This window comes from Erpetoichthys calabaricus, chromosome 11 (assembly GCF_900747795.2).
Source record: "Erpetoichthys calabaricus chromosome 11, fErpCal1.3, whole genome shotgun sequence".
Classification (NCBI taxonomy): Eukaryota; Metazoa; Chordata; class Cladistia; order Polypteriformes; family Polypteridae; genus Erpetoichthys; species Erpetoichthys calabaricus.
The window spans coordinates 163,491,908-163,507,790 of NC_041404.2; the positions used below are offsets into that span (position 1 = coordinate 163,491,908).

Here is a 15,883-nt window from a genome sequence, read left to right on the forward strand (position 1 = left end):
TCAGAAAGTCTTCAGACCACTTCACCTTCTGCACACTTTACTGTGTTGCAGATTTATTTTTAAATAAATAAATTTGCCATTTTTGCCCATCCATCTACACTCAGTGACTTATAATGACAAAGTGAAAACATGTTTTCAGAAAGGTTTAAAAATTCATAAAAAATAAAAAAAAACTGAAATCTCTCATTTTTTATAAGTATTCATACTCCAACTCCCCCCTTACATACTCTTTGCTGTGGCAATCCAAATTATGGTCAGGTGCATCCTGTTTGCTTTAATTCTTCTTGAGATGTGTCTAGAACTTGATTGGAGTTTACCTGGGGTAAAACGAACACATTAAAAAGGCACACACCTGTGTATGTAAGGACAAAAAGCAAGCCATGAAGTCCCAGGAACTTTCTGTAGACCTCTGCTATCAAATTGTGGTAAGGGGATAAAATCATTTGTAAAGCTTTGAGTGTTCCCAGAAGAACATTGGCCTCAATAATTGTGAAATGGGAGAGGTTTGGAACCACCAGGACTCTCCCTATAGTTAGCTGTCTGCCCAAACTGAGCAACTGGGCAAGAAAGACCTTGGTCAGGTAGATGACCAAGAACTCAATGGTCACTCAAACAAAGCTTCAGAAGTCCTCTGTTGTGATGGGAGAACCTGTCAGAAGTTTGTGGAGTTGGCCAAACAGCATGTAAAGAACTGATAGAGCATGAGGAAAAAAATCCCATGGTCTGATGAGACACAAATTCAACTGTTTGAACTCCGAGTACTATGTGTGGTGAACACCAGACACTACTCATCACCTCTCTAATACTATCCCTATGGTGAAGCATGGTGATGGTCATGGTGGCACTTTGGGGGGATTTCCTCAGTGGCAAGGACAAGGGGAATGGTCAGAATTGTGAGAAGGATGAATGCAGCCAAATACAAAGAGGCTCTTGAACTAAACCTGCTCCAGAATGCATGTGACCTCAGAATGGGGCAATGGTTCACCTTTCAGCATAACAATGACCTGAAGAATACAGCCAAGACAATGCTGAAAGGGCTTCAGGACAAATCTCTGCCTGTCCTTGAGTGGCCCAGCCAAATCCCAGACTTAAATACCATAGAACATCTGTGGAGGGACCTAAAGGTGGCAGTTTACAGACACTTCCCATCCAGTCAAACAGAGCTCGTGAGGATATGCTTGGAAGAATGGAAAATGCAGGTGCACAAAGCTTGTAGAAACTTGCCAAGAAGACTTCTAGCTGTAATTGATACCACTATAAATGCTACCAAAGGGGCTTCAACAAAGTACTGAATTATGAGTCAGAAAACTTGTATGAATGAAAGATTTCAGTTTTTGATTTTTAATAAATTTTAAACCTTTCTGAAAACATGTTTTCTCTCTGCCATTATGGGTTACTGACTGTGGACTGATAAGCAAAAATAGCAAATTTATCTATTACAATAAAGTGTGCAGAATGTGAAGGGGTCTGAATACTTTCTCAATCCACATTATATTTTCCTATAATCCAGTTCTTGTTTTTCAATATGTATGATATATATACATATGATATATACATACAGTATATATATATATGTATATGTATATGTGTATATATATATATATATATATATATATATATATATATATATATACATAAGATATATATACAGTATATATATATAAGGTTTAAGGGTGAAGTTCATGCTTTTTGACATACTGCATATGCTCATTATAACACTCATCATTGTATGTGCCAATGTCCCAAACTATTTTCCAGAACTATTGCTTAAATTTGTAATAATTTTTGTTTTCAGAGTAAACATGAACATGATCATTTTTGAAGGGATCTAAAATCTGTCAAAAATGTATAATTTACCCTTTTTTCTAAATTATGAATTCAATACTGGCATAACAGTTCCTTAAAATGTTTATTTTAAATGTCAGGACTTTTATAAAAGAAGAGAATTGCTTTTTGCCAGAGCAGACCTATCATGTTTTTTTCCTGGTGTGAAACAGTCAGCTACTGTTGGTCTTTAAGATGGAAAATAAGAAGCAGATTGCTGAAGTTCCACTGACGGGCTGTTGCTTTCAGGTAGCAGCTGGGCACTGTTCACAACCTCTTAACTCATGTGCTGCTTGCTCCTAACCCCTACCATCTTGTCATGCTGCTTGGCAACACTAGAAATGCAAGAATTCCATCATGAGAATACCCTGCTTGTTTGTGAATGTGCCAGTCCCTTAAACACCTTTGTCTGAGTTTAAACTGCCAACCTAGTTTTTGGTAACTTGCTTGTCCCTTATGCTTTTTTTAGTCACTTGGACAAGGGGTAAGCAGCATGTATAGAGAGTGGTGAATGGACAGAGCCCAGTGTACACACATGACAATACCTGATAATAAAGAAGTAAATCATCCATCATTCCTTACTTCATACATTTCAACTGGTAAATACCAGAAAGTATTACTTAATTTTGAAATACCAAACTATTTTATGAGAATAAACCATGTAAGTGCTTGATTTACAAGGACTATTGCTGAGACAAAAACAGTCAAGCATGTTTGTAAGGTATGTAACATGGATTTTAATTTGCAAAAACAAACTGAATCAAGCTAAATATATTAAACAGTGCCAGACAGTGTTATAATAACATATATGTTGAAAATAATGAACTTACACTCTATGATGATGAACTTACAGTCCAAGTGCCATTTTATAGGAGATAATATTTTACATTTAACAGTGAAATTGTTTTCTGCAAGATATATACCCTTCCCAGTTACTGTTATATACCATCCATGGAATCATAAACACATAAAGTGATTTGGTGCTTCATATTTACATTTTGCTTTTCTTTCAGACATTAATGCACAAGCTAGAAAGCTACAGAGAAATCGGGCAAAGGGAGCAACCTCTCTGACATCAGGAACCACATTCTGCCGCAGTTTGAGTGAAACAAGTCTTAACTTGGTGGGCAGCCCTGCGGATGAGCCCAAGCGATATTATTCCACGCTTCCAGGACCACTACGAGGAAGATATGGGAAAGAGGGCTCTATCTGCAGTAGAAAAAAAGAAGAGAGGGAGAGTGGAGGTGTCCGACACTCACTTTACCACTCACCACATCTTCTGCTTCTCCAAGGGTACAGCCAGCGGAATGTAAGACAAAGACATGACTTATTAGAAATATTCACGGTAGTCTTGTGTGGGAATGCTATTATGATGGGATAGGTATAACAATCAAGAATTTCATTTCTAAAAATGTATTGCAGATAGTTGTTGAATCTTAAATGGAATAAGTTATTTAAGACAAAACATTTGAACCAAACATGAGCGTCACATTTTTAGAAAAAAAGGAAAAAAATTGTGTAAAATGAAAGTATTAATAAGAGACCAGTGGAGACATAAAGTGATTCACCATTGTCAAATAACAGACCACAAATGCGTGTTCTTTTAATTGTGCATTGGTATAATTTTTGGTGTTTGGCTGTCATCTGTCACCTTTGGATGTGATTTTCATTTATAATTGCTAAGTGAGTGTGTGATTCTTTATGATTCTTTAATCACTATTACATAATTTCTGCAATATAAGATGGTTCTGGACACGGAGCGAAGGTGATGATGGAGCACAGGTTAAGTGGTTTTGCACAGTGATTTTGGAGCTTTAGTGAGGTTTGTCTTATGCCTCTCTTATTATTTTTGTCTTTTTGTATTACTTTGATTTGGTTCTAATTATTTTCATTTCGTGGTGTGTTTTTGTCAATACCAAAATGCTGTGTTCCCTGTAGTAGGAGTAATAGTGGTAGAATGTGTACTGTCACATATACAGACTACAATAACATTTTTGCTTTCATGTCAGGTTAACTTAAAACACATTTTCACTTTCTGGCACCATGATAAACAAGAATGTATTAAATTACATTAATTCATATCATTCAGTACAAAACACAAATCAGCTTATCTAATGTCCTCTTCAGGCATGTTTATATACAAGAAGATATTAAGCAAAAAATTTAAGTTCTGTTTTATAGATGGTTTTCTAGTGTGTAATGATAAGTCTGATGCTATTATGGTCAGATGGCTAGGGAGGACAGAAACATTTTTAAAAAGAGGTGAGATGGAGAAAAACAGAAAACCTGCTGAGGGTCCAAGACCAAAGGACTGTCCACCACCAATGGGCATTCTACCTAACATATTTCTGCTTAAGTAGTTCCTTGTTGTTTTTAAGCTTTGTCCTAAAGCATAGATAGACTGAACCTTATTTGTCCCCAGGGGGAAATTTGGCTTTTTACGGAAGTTCATTAAATACTGTATATATACACTGTAAAAGATAGCCTGGATACAGACAGACACTGAGACAGCCAGATGTCCAAATGGCACTCTTTTATTCTTCTTTACAACACAGCGCGACCACAGTGCCCAAAGACTCACACGATTACTCAGTCCTTTACTTTCCTTCTGCCACCTCCACTCTTCTGTCGCTAGCTCCGTCCCCTTCCACCCGACTCCGGCTCCTTGAATGGAGTGAGGCGGCCCCTTTTATAATGCACCCAGATGTGCTCCAGGTGCTCCCTGATGATCTCCCTGCAGCACTTCCTGGTGTGGCGGAAGTGCTGCAGTCCAAGGCTCCTTAGTCCTGCGGGCTCCCCCTGGCGAAGGCCACGGATCCCCACAGGGTTGAGCCTTCCAGTTCTGTTGCTCCCACACAATCTAGGAAGGAGTTGCCCCTCTCCCGGTCCCCTGCTTCTCCAGGCCTCCCGGTGGGGCAAAGTCCCCGGCCGTCTATCACAACACATACAGAGATACACACACACACGCACACACACACACACACACACTATGGTCTGAACTCATACCAGAATACCTAAAAAGTAGGAAAATTAAAATAAAAGCAAACTTCTGACTAAACAAAGAAGGGCAGAGATTAGTAAAGATTACAAATCCGTGAAAAATGTTATATTTGCATCCATCCATCCATTTTCCAACCCGCTGAATCCGAACACAGGGTCACGGGGGTCTGCTGGAGCCAATCCCAGCCAACACAGGGCACAAGGCAGGGAACCCCAAATTATTAAAAGCAGAATTAAAATACTACTATGGTCAGTATACTAATAGGTCAAATTAAAAAGTGGGGTTTTAGGAGATTTTTTAAAATGTTCTCCTATATTAGTGTTGCATAAATTGATTGGTAAAGTATTCCAGATTTTTGGTAAGTGTGGCTAAAGGCAGCCTCAGCACTTCTTTTATGCTTTAGCTCTTGCAATAATAAGCAGACAACCAATAGAAGATCTAAGGGGACAGGCACTCCAAAATAGAGGAAGGAACAAGATTATTTAAAGCTTTACATACCATTAATAGTACTTTAAAGTCAGTTCTGAAGGATACAGGTAACCACTGTAACAATGGTGAGATGTGCTTGGATTTTCTTTATCTGGTTAAGATTCCTGCTTTTGTATTCTAAATTAACTGCAATCAATTAATGTCTTTCTTAGGTTGTCCCATCAGTAGTGCATTACAGTTATTTTTTTGACTAAAAACAAAAGCATGAGTTAATTTCTCAGCATTTTGCAATGTTATAAGAGGTCTAACTTTTGCAAAGCGCCTTAAATGAAAGAATGCAGTATCTAGTTAATGTGCGAATTATAGTTTATGTCAGAGTCCATGATTACACATACATTCTTCATTTCTGCCTTGATTTTTAAGGCTAAGTTTATTGCAAAGACCTTAACTATTTTAATCTTTGCCAAAACTAAGATTTCTGTTTTCTCTTTATTAAGTCTGAGGAAATCACTACTCATCCATTCAGAAACACAAGTAAGGCATTGAATCAGGCGTTCATTTATGCTTTCTATTCCTGAAACCAGCCTGAGAAGAACTGTACTGTGTGACCTCGTGGGAGAGATGTAACCAAGCTACTAAATGTTCATTGTTTTATGGTTTTCTTTTGTCTAATATGAAAAACTATACTGATATTAAATAGTATGGCCGCACTAGATTAAGAAGTTTGATAATGTACAGAGTAAATCCTGTGTTTCTGTGCTGCTCTCCACTGAGGCAGTGTTCTTTGCAGTAATTATACTATATTTTGACAGGTGTATTTTTGTAAAATGAAATTCAAGTAGCCAGATATAGTACAAATCCTTGTGGGATCTTGTGTTCTACTGTTTGCACATTTTTGGTGTAAGATTTAATTCTTCACCTTAATTTTTTATTCTACTCTTGGTTGGAAAACTATTTGACAATATTGGTTTAAAAAATATCACCATAATTGTAAATATTACAAATATTTAGTTATATATTTTAATAGCCCTCCTTTTAAATAATTGAGTTGGGTTGTGAAATGAAATTTAACATGCAGTCTTTTTCAAACAAGTGTCATATTTTGAGTTCTCTCCCATTTTGTCAAGTACAACATTCTTTTGAAATGATACGGTCTTTCTTTAAGACAGCCTAATGTGAATGCAGAAAGAAAAACCGAACTTTTATTCTAAACAATCCAGAATTATTGTTTGATGCTGATTAATAAACACCCTTGTGTGGCGTGGTGGCACATTTGTCAGTGCCATTGTCAGGAACAAATCCCATACATGATCAGAAAGTGTCAGCATATTGCAAACACAGAGCTTTTGCACAGTGCCACAATGGCTAGCATTGGGTTTAAATCCCACACCTAGTCATTGTCTGTGGAGTTTCCAGAGTTGCCCCGTGTCTATGTGTTACTTTCTGAAGGTACTCTGGTTTCCATCCCAAAGATATGTGTGTGTTAGGTGGAGTGGTGAGTCTACATTGGTTTTATATGTGCATGAGCCCAGCACTGAACTGGCACTCCATCCAGTTTCACCTTGCAACCAATGCTGGCCACCACAACCAGGAACACATCTACCATCAGGGTATTCTGGGTCGATGAAGCGATTGAGTCTCCTGGTGAAATCATAGTGGGAAACACTGCAGTGCATTAAAGTGCACACACTGCATTGTTTAAAGTATGATGAACCCCCTGTTAAGAAGCTAAGTCACTCAGGGGCCCACAACTATGAACTGGATTATGCAGTTTTGAGAATGCTTTGATATGTTGCATCCTCCTGAAACACAGAATAGTAAAGGCATTTGTCTAAACTGAATATTAATAATTTTTTTATTGTTGAGTTTGCTATAAATATTTTTTACTGTGTTCAATTGCAGGACTGCTTAGTGTACCTATTAAATCGAGACCAGCACACTGTTGGCCAAGAGACATCATCAGCCCGTCCCAACATATGCCTCTCCTCACCAGATATACTGCCTTTGCACTGCAAAATCAAGAAGATTCAAGTGCTGAAAAGACTCAGTCAGACTGTAGAGGAAAGGCTTGTAATGGAACCACTACCACATGCCAGCATTCTAATAAACTTTTCGAAGGCGGAGCACACTACACCTTTGCGCCATGGTGACCTGCTCTCCTTTGGTGCTCATTATATATTCCTCTACAAGGATCCAGTCAGTGCTAAGCCTCTTCCAGCCCAGACACTTGCCAGGTTGAAAGCACTGAGCCAGCTGCCAGATGGAGAAGTAGATCAAATTGCACCTTTTGCCTGTAAGGTCTGTGGGGCTGTAATTAAAGAAAAACAGCAATTGCGCAAAGGCTTCAAAACTAATCTAAACAAAAGTAAAAACCTTCAGAGAAGGAAGCTGCATCTGGAATTTGAGAAAGTCCATGAAGACGAATTGATCGGGAGAATTATATCTCTTATTGAGCCAGGTGGGGATGACCACAAATTGACTCCAGCTTACCTGCTCTGTCTGTGCATCAAGCACTCAGCCACAGCCTTCGAGGCAGGAAGCTTTGGGAAGCTTCTGCTAAAGATTGTGAAAAGGATACAGTCTATAGCCTGGGTTAGTGTTAATCTTCTGAAAGATGTCACAGTGGCTATCTAATCTATGTTTCTTCTTGTGCTATTCTTACCTTATAACAATATTGCAGTGTTTCAATGAATTATTCAAACACTCTGGTGAATGCAGAGGTTTTCACAGTTGGTCTAAGGGTTGCTAACTTACTTTTCCAAATGGATTTCTTTCTGTCATCTAAAGTGTACCACCATAATGAAGTGGCTAGCATTGCTGCCCCAAAAATCCAGTGTAATGGGTTCAAATCCTACACTCAGTCTTTCTCTCTATGTCTTGTTGGGTTTTTCTACAGGCACACTAATTTTCCTCCCCAAAGTCATGTGTGATAAGAGGATTCCAAATTTGCTCTATAGGTTTGTGAATATGTTAGCCCAGCTGTGGGTTGCTGCTGTCTCCAGGATCCGTGTCCACCTTGGCCCAGTGGTACTGGGATAGAGTCTGATTATTCTCAATTTCTGTCATCTGGGTATAAGAAAAAAATATTTTAATATATCTCTGAGTAGGCTTTAAACATATTCAGTCATCAGTGTGTAAGAAAGCAAAATATTCAAGTTTTCTAACATTGAATTTAAAATCTTAGCATTTTTAAAATGCTGTTGTTTTGCTCAGTTTAACAGCAGATCATTTAACTGCTGAAATTAAATGGTAAGGGAATTAAATGGAACTTCCTTCAAACAGAGGCGGCCTTAGGAGTACGCGGGGCCTTGGGCGAGTGTCATATGCGGGGCCAAGAGCCATAAGTGTAGGCCGTACCACCACACTCGCGGGCTTGTCTGCCTCTAATGCTGTACGCCTTATTATTGTTAAAAAACATGGTGCCTTATGTAGGTACTATTGGCCGTTTGATTACATTACGTATTGTAATTGTTCTTATATTGGTTTAGTGGCCTTTAACCAACTTAATTAATGATTCAGAAACATTTTGCATGCAAAATTAACAAACTAGATAACAGTCGTTTCTGCCGAACCTGTTCTTGTCAGCAAATTTATTTAATTACGGAGAACCAGAACACTTGTAATAATACGAACACTTACCAAACAGCTGCTTTGACAGTCACAGACGGAAGTCCACTTTTCTGGCTTTTCGCTGAGCAAAATCGTTGATAAGATCCTCGTAGTCCAATCTTGAGGCAAATTCCTTTTCGATTGACAAAATAGCTAAACTGCACAGTCTGTTTTGCGACATTATTGATCGTAGATAATTTTTGTTAAGTTTCAACTTTGAAAAGCTTCTTTCTGCGCTTGCAACCGTCACAGGAATTAGAAGAAATCCACCATGTACTGTATCTCAGTCTATAATGGCTTTGAATGTCTTGCAGAGGCCCCGCATTTGTATGATGAGCTGACGGTGACAAAAGAATCTCTTATCGCGGGGCCCCCCTCAGGCGCGGGGCCTGGGGCGATTGCCCTAGTCGCCACCCCCAAAGGCCGCCTCTGCTTCAAAACACAATTGCTTTCTATTATTTCAGTTTCTGTTATTTAATTGTGAATCCTTAAGCATTAATCTGGGCAGCATGGTGAACTAAGAAATGATGCAGAAGCAGTTATAAATGATCAATGATTACCCAGAATACTTAAGTGTAAGATGTTTAAGACTGTAGCCTAATCAGGCTTGCTGTATGAATGTCAAGCTTTGGCTAAAAGAAAGAAGGAGAACAAACTGTTCATCAGAGCAGAAATCTGCAATCTAAGATGGCTGCTGGTGATCTCTTTAAGAAAAAAAAACAGGGAGGTCTGCAAATTGACTGAGGTCAGGTGTATTGTGGCAAAATAAAGTAGGATGAGGTTGTTGGCCACATTGTACATACTAGACAGGGTGACCTAATTGGAAAGGTATGGCGGCTGTCGGTGGAAGGAAGAGGATCAAGAGGAAGGCAGTGGCTTAGGTGGACAGACGTGGTGGGAAAATATTTTAAGGTGCTGGTTCTGTGGGCAGAGGATGTTGCAGACAGAATTAATAGAGAAAGAGGATATGTGGCTGGATAATCTTCAATAACTGGGAAGACGTTTCAAGATATAGAGGAATGTCAACCCTGGAGATTGGGTTTTTAATGCAAGTCCAGTCACAATGTCAGAAGGTTTGAATAGCAAACGGATGGATAGTCAGTTATACTGCAACATTTTGCATCTCGCTAGGGTGATACAGTCAGCCCCTAAACTTTTCAATCACAGCGTGTTCAGTGTTTGCTTGATTACCTTCATTACTCTGCAGTTTCACTGACTGTAGTAAAGCCAGAGTAGTTCAAAATCTAATAGGAGAACTAAGGGTTGATAAATGGCTGAACTGCTAAGGTAGTCGCAACAGCACAGAGAGATTTACCAAATTTGGAAATTAATAATAACATTTTACTACATTTTCCATATATTAAACAAGTGTGAAAATTAATTTCAAATGATTTTTTGTGGTAATAATAATAATAATACATTTTATTTATTTGTAGGCGCCTTTCTAAACACTCAAGAACACAGAACAATAGACAAAACACAGATTATACAAAAGTTAAAATCAGACAGAGCAATTGTAAAAAAAGCAGTCTTAAACAAATGAGTTTTAAGTTTAAATTTGAAAAGTGAAAATGATTTAATATTTCTAAGCTCAGATGGTAGTGAGTTCCAAAGCTGGGGAGCAGAGCAACTGAATGCTGTGCACCCCATGGTGGTAAGACAGACGAAAGGGACAGTCAAGTGGATGGAGGAAGAGGATCTAAGGGTACGGGAGGGAATGGCAACATGGAGGAGGTCAGACACATATGGAGGGGCAAGGTTGTGGATAGCCTTAAAAGTTAGTAGGAGAATTTTGAATTGAATTCGGAACTGAACTGGAAGCCAATGAAGGTGCTGCAAAACAGGAGTGATATGGTGGATAGAGTGGGTTCTAGTAATGATGTGGGCAGCTGAATTCTGGACCAGTTGAAGCTTATAAAGAGATTTGCGAGAAAGACCCTAACATGTTTTCTCTGTGTTTCAGTCATTTCTTGTGCTATAACAGAAAGAAAAAAAAATAATTTTTTTCCCTTTCTTGGTCAGTCTTTATTTGTCAGAAGCGCCTCATTTTTCTTATGATAGGATTTAGTAATGAAGAAAAACATCTCTAATGTGTGAGCTGTATTTATTTTCACTCTAGTGCAAAACTGATCTCTCAGTTCATTTTTGAACTCATCTTTCGATTAAAGAGTCAAGGCAATAATCACTACAAGACAGGATGCTTTTTATCCCTGGGCACAGTCAGAGCCACCTTCAAGAAAAGCACAACGCACCTGGCTGCTTAGAGCCTCTGTGCTGCTGTAAGCGCCCAACGACTCAACATAAGCATACATGTACAAATATATACAGGAGTAAATATTTTAATAAAGTCACACACAAAACTCCTTTTTACTCATGATGAAATCTAAAATTATCAGGAGAGCTGATACATTATTTAAAAACTGGAGGCATGTCCATTCCATCCCAAGTATGTCTTTTGTTACAAGCTAAAAGTTATTGTGGACTGTGATATAACTAAACTAGCTTGGAAAAACTGGTGTACAGAAACATAGGGACAAATTATTTGAATGTGCGCAAATTGTAAAAAAATAATGAACACAGAAGAGGGATGTGGCACTAAATGGGTGCTTTTTTAAGGTTTAATGTTTCAGATATTAACACAGAGAATGAGCTACCATAGGTGTGACTCATCATACTATGCAGGCTGACTGCACTTCCGGGCCAGTGAAAGTAGTAAACAAGGATCATATACTACACATGATCCTGGTGACAAGGATACTACTGATACACCTAAAGATACCGAAAGCATTAGAAACAAGTGTGCTGGCCAATTAGGTTGCCATTTTATCACCTCAGTCGTACTCCCTACCACAACACCAAGGCAAAGCCAATCCCACTCTGGGCTCCACTCACCCCTGGAAATGGCCCTGAACACATTTAGGCACATTGCCATACTCACAGGCACTGGCTCTAGATAGAGATGACAATTAGCTTAATTTCAGTACTGTGCCCATAATCCTTTGTGTAAATTAACAATTCATTATTAAGCAGTTTCTGACTTTTAATGTGTTACATCATGTAGTTTTTATTTAAATAAATACCATTCTGCCGATAATAATAGCTTGCACTTTATTACACACTTCAAGATTTCTTTTTAATAAAACTGAATTGAAATTCAAACAGCAGTTTTATAAAACAACTTAATTTGTCATGTGGAATATTTAAATCCACTACTTAATCAAGGAGATAATATTTAAGCATGTGGAATGTGGCCAATCTAATATTTACTATTTAATCAAACTGATAATATTTAAAGACGTAGAATGTTTCAAATCTAATGTCTACTATTTAATCTGATAATATTTCAACTTGTTCCTTTTTCCTTGCAAATATATGACTGTAACGTTATATATTGCAATGTAATATTAAGATTTTATATTTAATGCCTTTCATTTATTTAGGTTAACAAAATAAGTATTTATGCAATATACTGCTTTATTTTTTTACTATTAGAAAAATGGAAACATGAGAGAAAGATAAGCACTAATGAGCCTCCTCATTTTTTTCTTAAATTTGCTGAACAATTTTTTCACCTTTTCTGCCAGCCCTCAGATCTAATTCTGCAGTTTCTAGTTCGACACAAAAATGAGGTCAGATAGGCTTACCCTATGATCAGACAATTCCTTTTATCTCACTAGGCTTTGTTAAATAGCTGTGAAATTAAAATTCAAGAAAGTTTTGATTATAACTATAAACACAGCTAGTTCATTCTGATCCTTCTTTTTAATCTGTTCTTCTCTTAAATGAGTCAGTTAATATGACATTGCTATAAGGAAGTAGAGCTTGTATCAAAAATTATCCTTATCTCTACTGCATAACAACACAAATATGTATGGTATACAGTAGTGAGCACCAGCAATAAAGAAATGGCAGCATTGGAGTAAAGATGGCAGAGGTCATGGTTACAGTGTGATGGTTACAGTGTGTTCAGATCCTGTCAATGATAATAACAGGCTATCAATTGATGTTCATTTTATGCAACACTTTTGTAGGAAGATTAATGCAGGGTGTCACAAATTCCGGAGAAAATGATGTATAACACTATTTGCAATTTAATTTTGGACACAGTGTTTTTTTTTTCTGCTGAGTAGCAGTTTATCCTTTCTTTGTGCAAGTCTTGTTAATTTAAAAAACATAACTGAAACTTAGGCACATTCTTTCTGCAGTCCAGGTCCCATTTATTGAGTTATCAAATGAATATGCAAGCAAATTTGAGTTTGTGATGAAAACAATAGAAAAATGCAGGAATAATCCAGTTTGTATTTTTCAGATAGGAGAATCTGAAACTTTAAGAAAAAGGGTTTTTAGACTAATAATAATAATAATAATAATAATAGTAGTAATAGTGAAATTTAAAATAGTATATTTTTAATTATATAAATTTAAACCAAACTGTGAGCCTGCATAGATTTTCTGATTTTAATTTTGCCCTATAAGTGGTTTAAATATTGTTTAATACAATAGAACAGAACAGAAAAAATTCTATTTAGCAGTCCTGCAATTTTGAACACTATTTGTGTGAAGTTCATGTGTATCCCTAACATATAAATAACTAGGGGGCTTTGCCCCCTGCTCGCTAACCCCCGTGTGGGTGCTATGTGCTAGCCACTTCACGGCTCTGCTGCTTGCGTATGGGGAAATGGATGTACAATTTAAACAGATTGTTATTTTCATGGGAATTGTTACATATGCATAATAGACGTAACTATTTTACAGTACATCAAATAATTAACCATAGTAAAAAATAGTAAAACGTAATAAATTGAAAGAAAACTATGTTTCAAGTTGCGTTAGAGGTATTTGTAGCGTTATATTTTTTCGTTCTGTTTGGTTTTGAAATTAACACGCAAATACTTTTTAAACGTACACTTTTACTGTAAAACTTCAGTAAAAACAATATTTGGAATTAACTTTTCGTCAATATCGCATTGAATTTTGATTCCATGTCTGGAGTTACATTGTGACAACTATATATGTATAACTAACCGTGAGTGAATATCATTTCTTTCTGTCTAATAAATTAACCGACATTTTCGAATGTTTGTCCTTGTGATTTGTTAATTGTCATAGCAAAAGCTATTCTAACGGGAAACTGTAAACATTTTAATATGAATGGCATATCGATATCTCCTTTGGTGTCTAATGTTATCCGGAAAATGTACTACATTACCTTTCTTGTCACCTGTTAAAATTTGACATGTCAGAATTGTTTGACCAATTTTGAAAACAACTAATCTTGTCCAATTGCATAGCCCATCACTCAGACATAGATTATGCAATAACATTACGAGACATCCTTCTTTCAACAGTAATTCAGCCAGTGGAAGACCAGACGGTGTTAATGGTTGTAGGTATTCTACAGGATATTGTAAGTTGATGTTTTCGTCTTCTGCAACACCACCACCAACTGCTTCAGCATAGTCTATTGATACTCATTTAACCAATTTGCCGTGTAACCGATCAACAATTTTCGCATTAATTCGTTTGAGTTCATCATTTCTCTGTGATAGGATTGCCCGTGTACTCATTTCTTCTGTTGATAATCCTTTGGGATGAAATTCTTCAATAAGATTTGAACATAATAAGTCTTCTTTTATTGGGAACTTAAAGTAAGGAAAATGTAAAAATTTATAAGAGCTGAGAGTGCAGGAACTGTGTCTGACAAAAGCATTCACACGAATGAGAAGTGAGAGGACCGTGGGCATGGTCCCTTAATTGTGAATGGTTGAGAGGAGGGCAGGACTTGAAAAAAATCCCTTGGCAATAGTCTCGTCTCATCTCAAGATTTTCTTTTATAATTGAGAGATAATACTTTGTGTATTTAGAAGTAGTTTATTAAGTTTAAAGTGACAATCTGCATTTGTGTGTCTTATGTTCATATGTAGTCTTTAAGCAATCAATCAAGTGGTCTTAAAATGTGTATTTACAGTGAATTTAGAAAGGATTCAGACCCCTTCACTTTCTGTTCAATTTATTGAGTTGTAGATTTAATTTTAAATGGATAAATTTGTTATTTTTGGTCATCCATCTACACTCAATTGCTCATAATGACAAAGTGAAAACATGTTTTTAGAAAGGTTTGCAAATGTATAAAAAATAATAAACTAATGTATTTCCTTTATATATGCATTCAGACGTTTTGCTGTGGCACTCTCGATTGTACTCGGGTCCTTCCTATTTGCGTCAGTTTCCTTGAAATGTGTCGGGAACTTGACTGGATCCAACTATGACAAGGAACTCTCTGTAGACCCCAGTGATCAAATATTGGTGAGTCATAGATCAGGGAAAGGGTATAAAGACATTTCTTAAGCTTTTAGTGTTCCCATGAGCACAGTGGCCTCAATGATTGTGAAATGGAAGAAGTTTGGGAACACCAGGACTGCTCATAGAATTGGCCATCTGACCAAACTGAATTACTGGTCAAGCAGGGCCTTGGTTAGGTAGATGGCCAAGAACTCAATGGTCACCCTAACAGAGCTTCAGAAGTCTTCTGCTGAGAACTGAGGGAAGGATGAATGCAACCTAATACAGAGAGGTCCTTGAAGAAAATGTGCTCCAGAGTACATGCAACCTCAGACTGAGGTGACAGTTCACCTTTCAACGAGAGAATGACCTGACAAGTCTCTTACTGTCCTTGAGTGGCTCAGCAGAAACCCAGACATAAACTCCATAGAACTTTACAGACGCCTCCTATCCAATGTAAAGGAGCTTGAGAGGATCTGCCGGAAAAAATGGGAGAACCTGCCCAAATGCAGGTGTGGAAAGCTAGTAATGACTTATCCAAGAAGACTCAAAGCTGAAAATCCTGCCAAAGGGACTTCTACAAACTGCTGAATTAAGGGTCTGAATAGTTATATAAATAAGATATCAGTTTTTGATTTTTAAAAATTTTGCAAACCTTTCTGATGATCTGTTTTTACTTTGTCATTATGGGTGACTGAGTGTAGATTGGGCAAAAATGGTATATATACCCATTTAAAT

The 15,883-nt window shown here is 37.3% G+C and overlaps 1 protein-coding gene across 3 annotated transcripts in view; it reads left to right on the top strand.

The window, feature by feature from the left end:
- The window catches only part of radil (Ras association and DIL domains), a 121,112-nt gene that overhangs the window by 36,641 nt on the left and 68,588 nt on the right, over positions 1 to 15,883 (top strand). For all 3 annotated transcript variants that reach the window (XM_051933777.1, XM_051933779.1, XM_051933778.1), the window contains 2 exons: positions 2,838 to 3,133; positions 7,157 to 7,846. In XM_051933777.1, the coding sequence (XP_051789737.1) occupies positions 2,838 to 3,133; positions 7,157 to 7,846 (986 nt within the window). The remainder of the gene's footprint in view (positions 1 to 2,837; positions 3,134 to 7,156; positions 7,847 to 15,883) is intronic.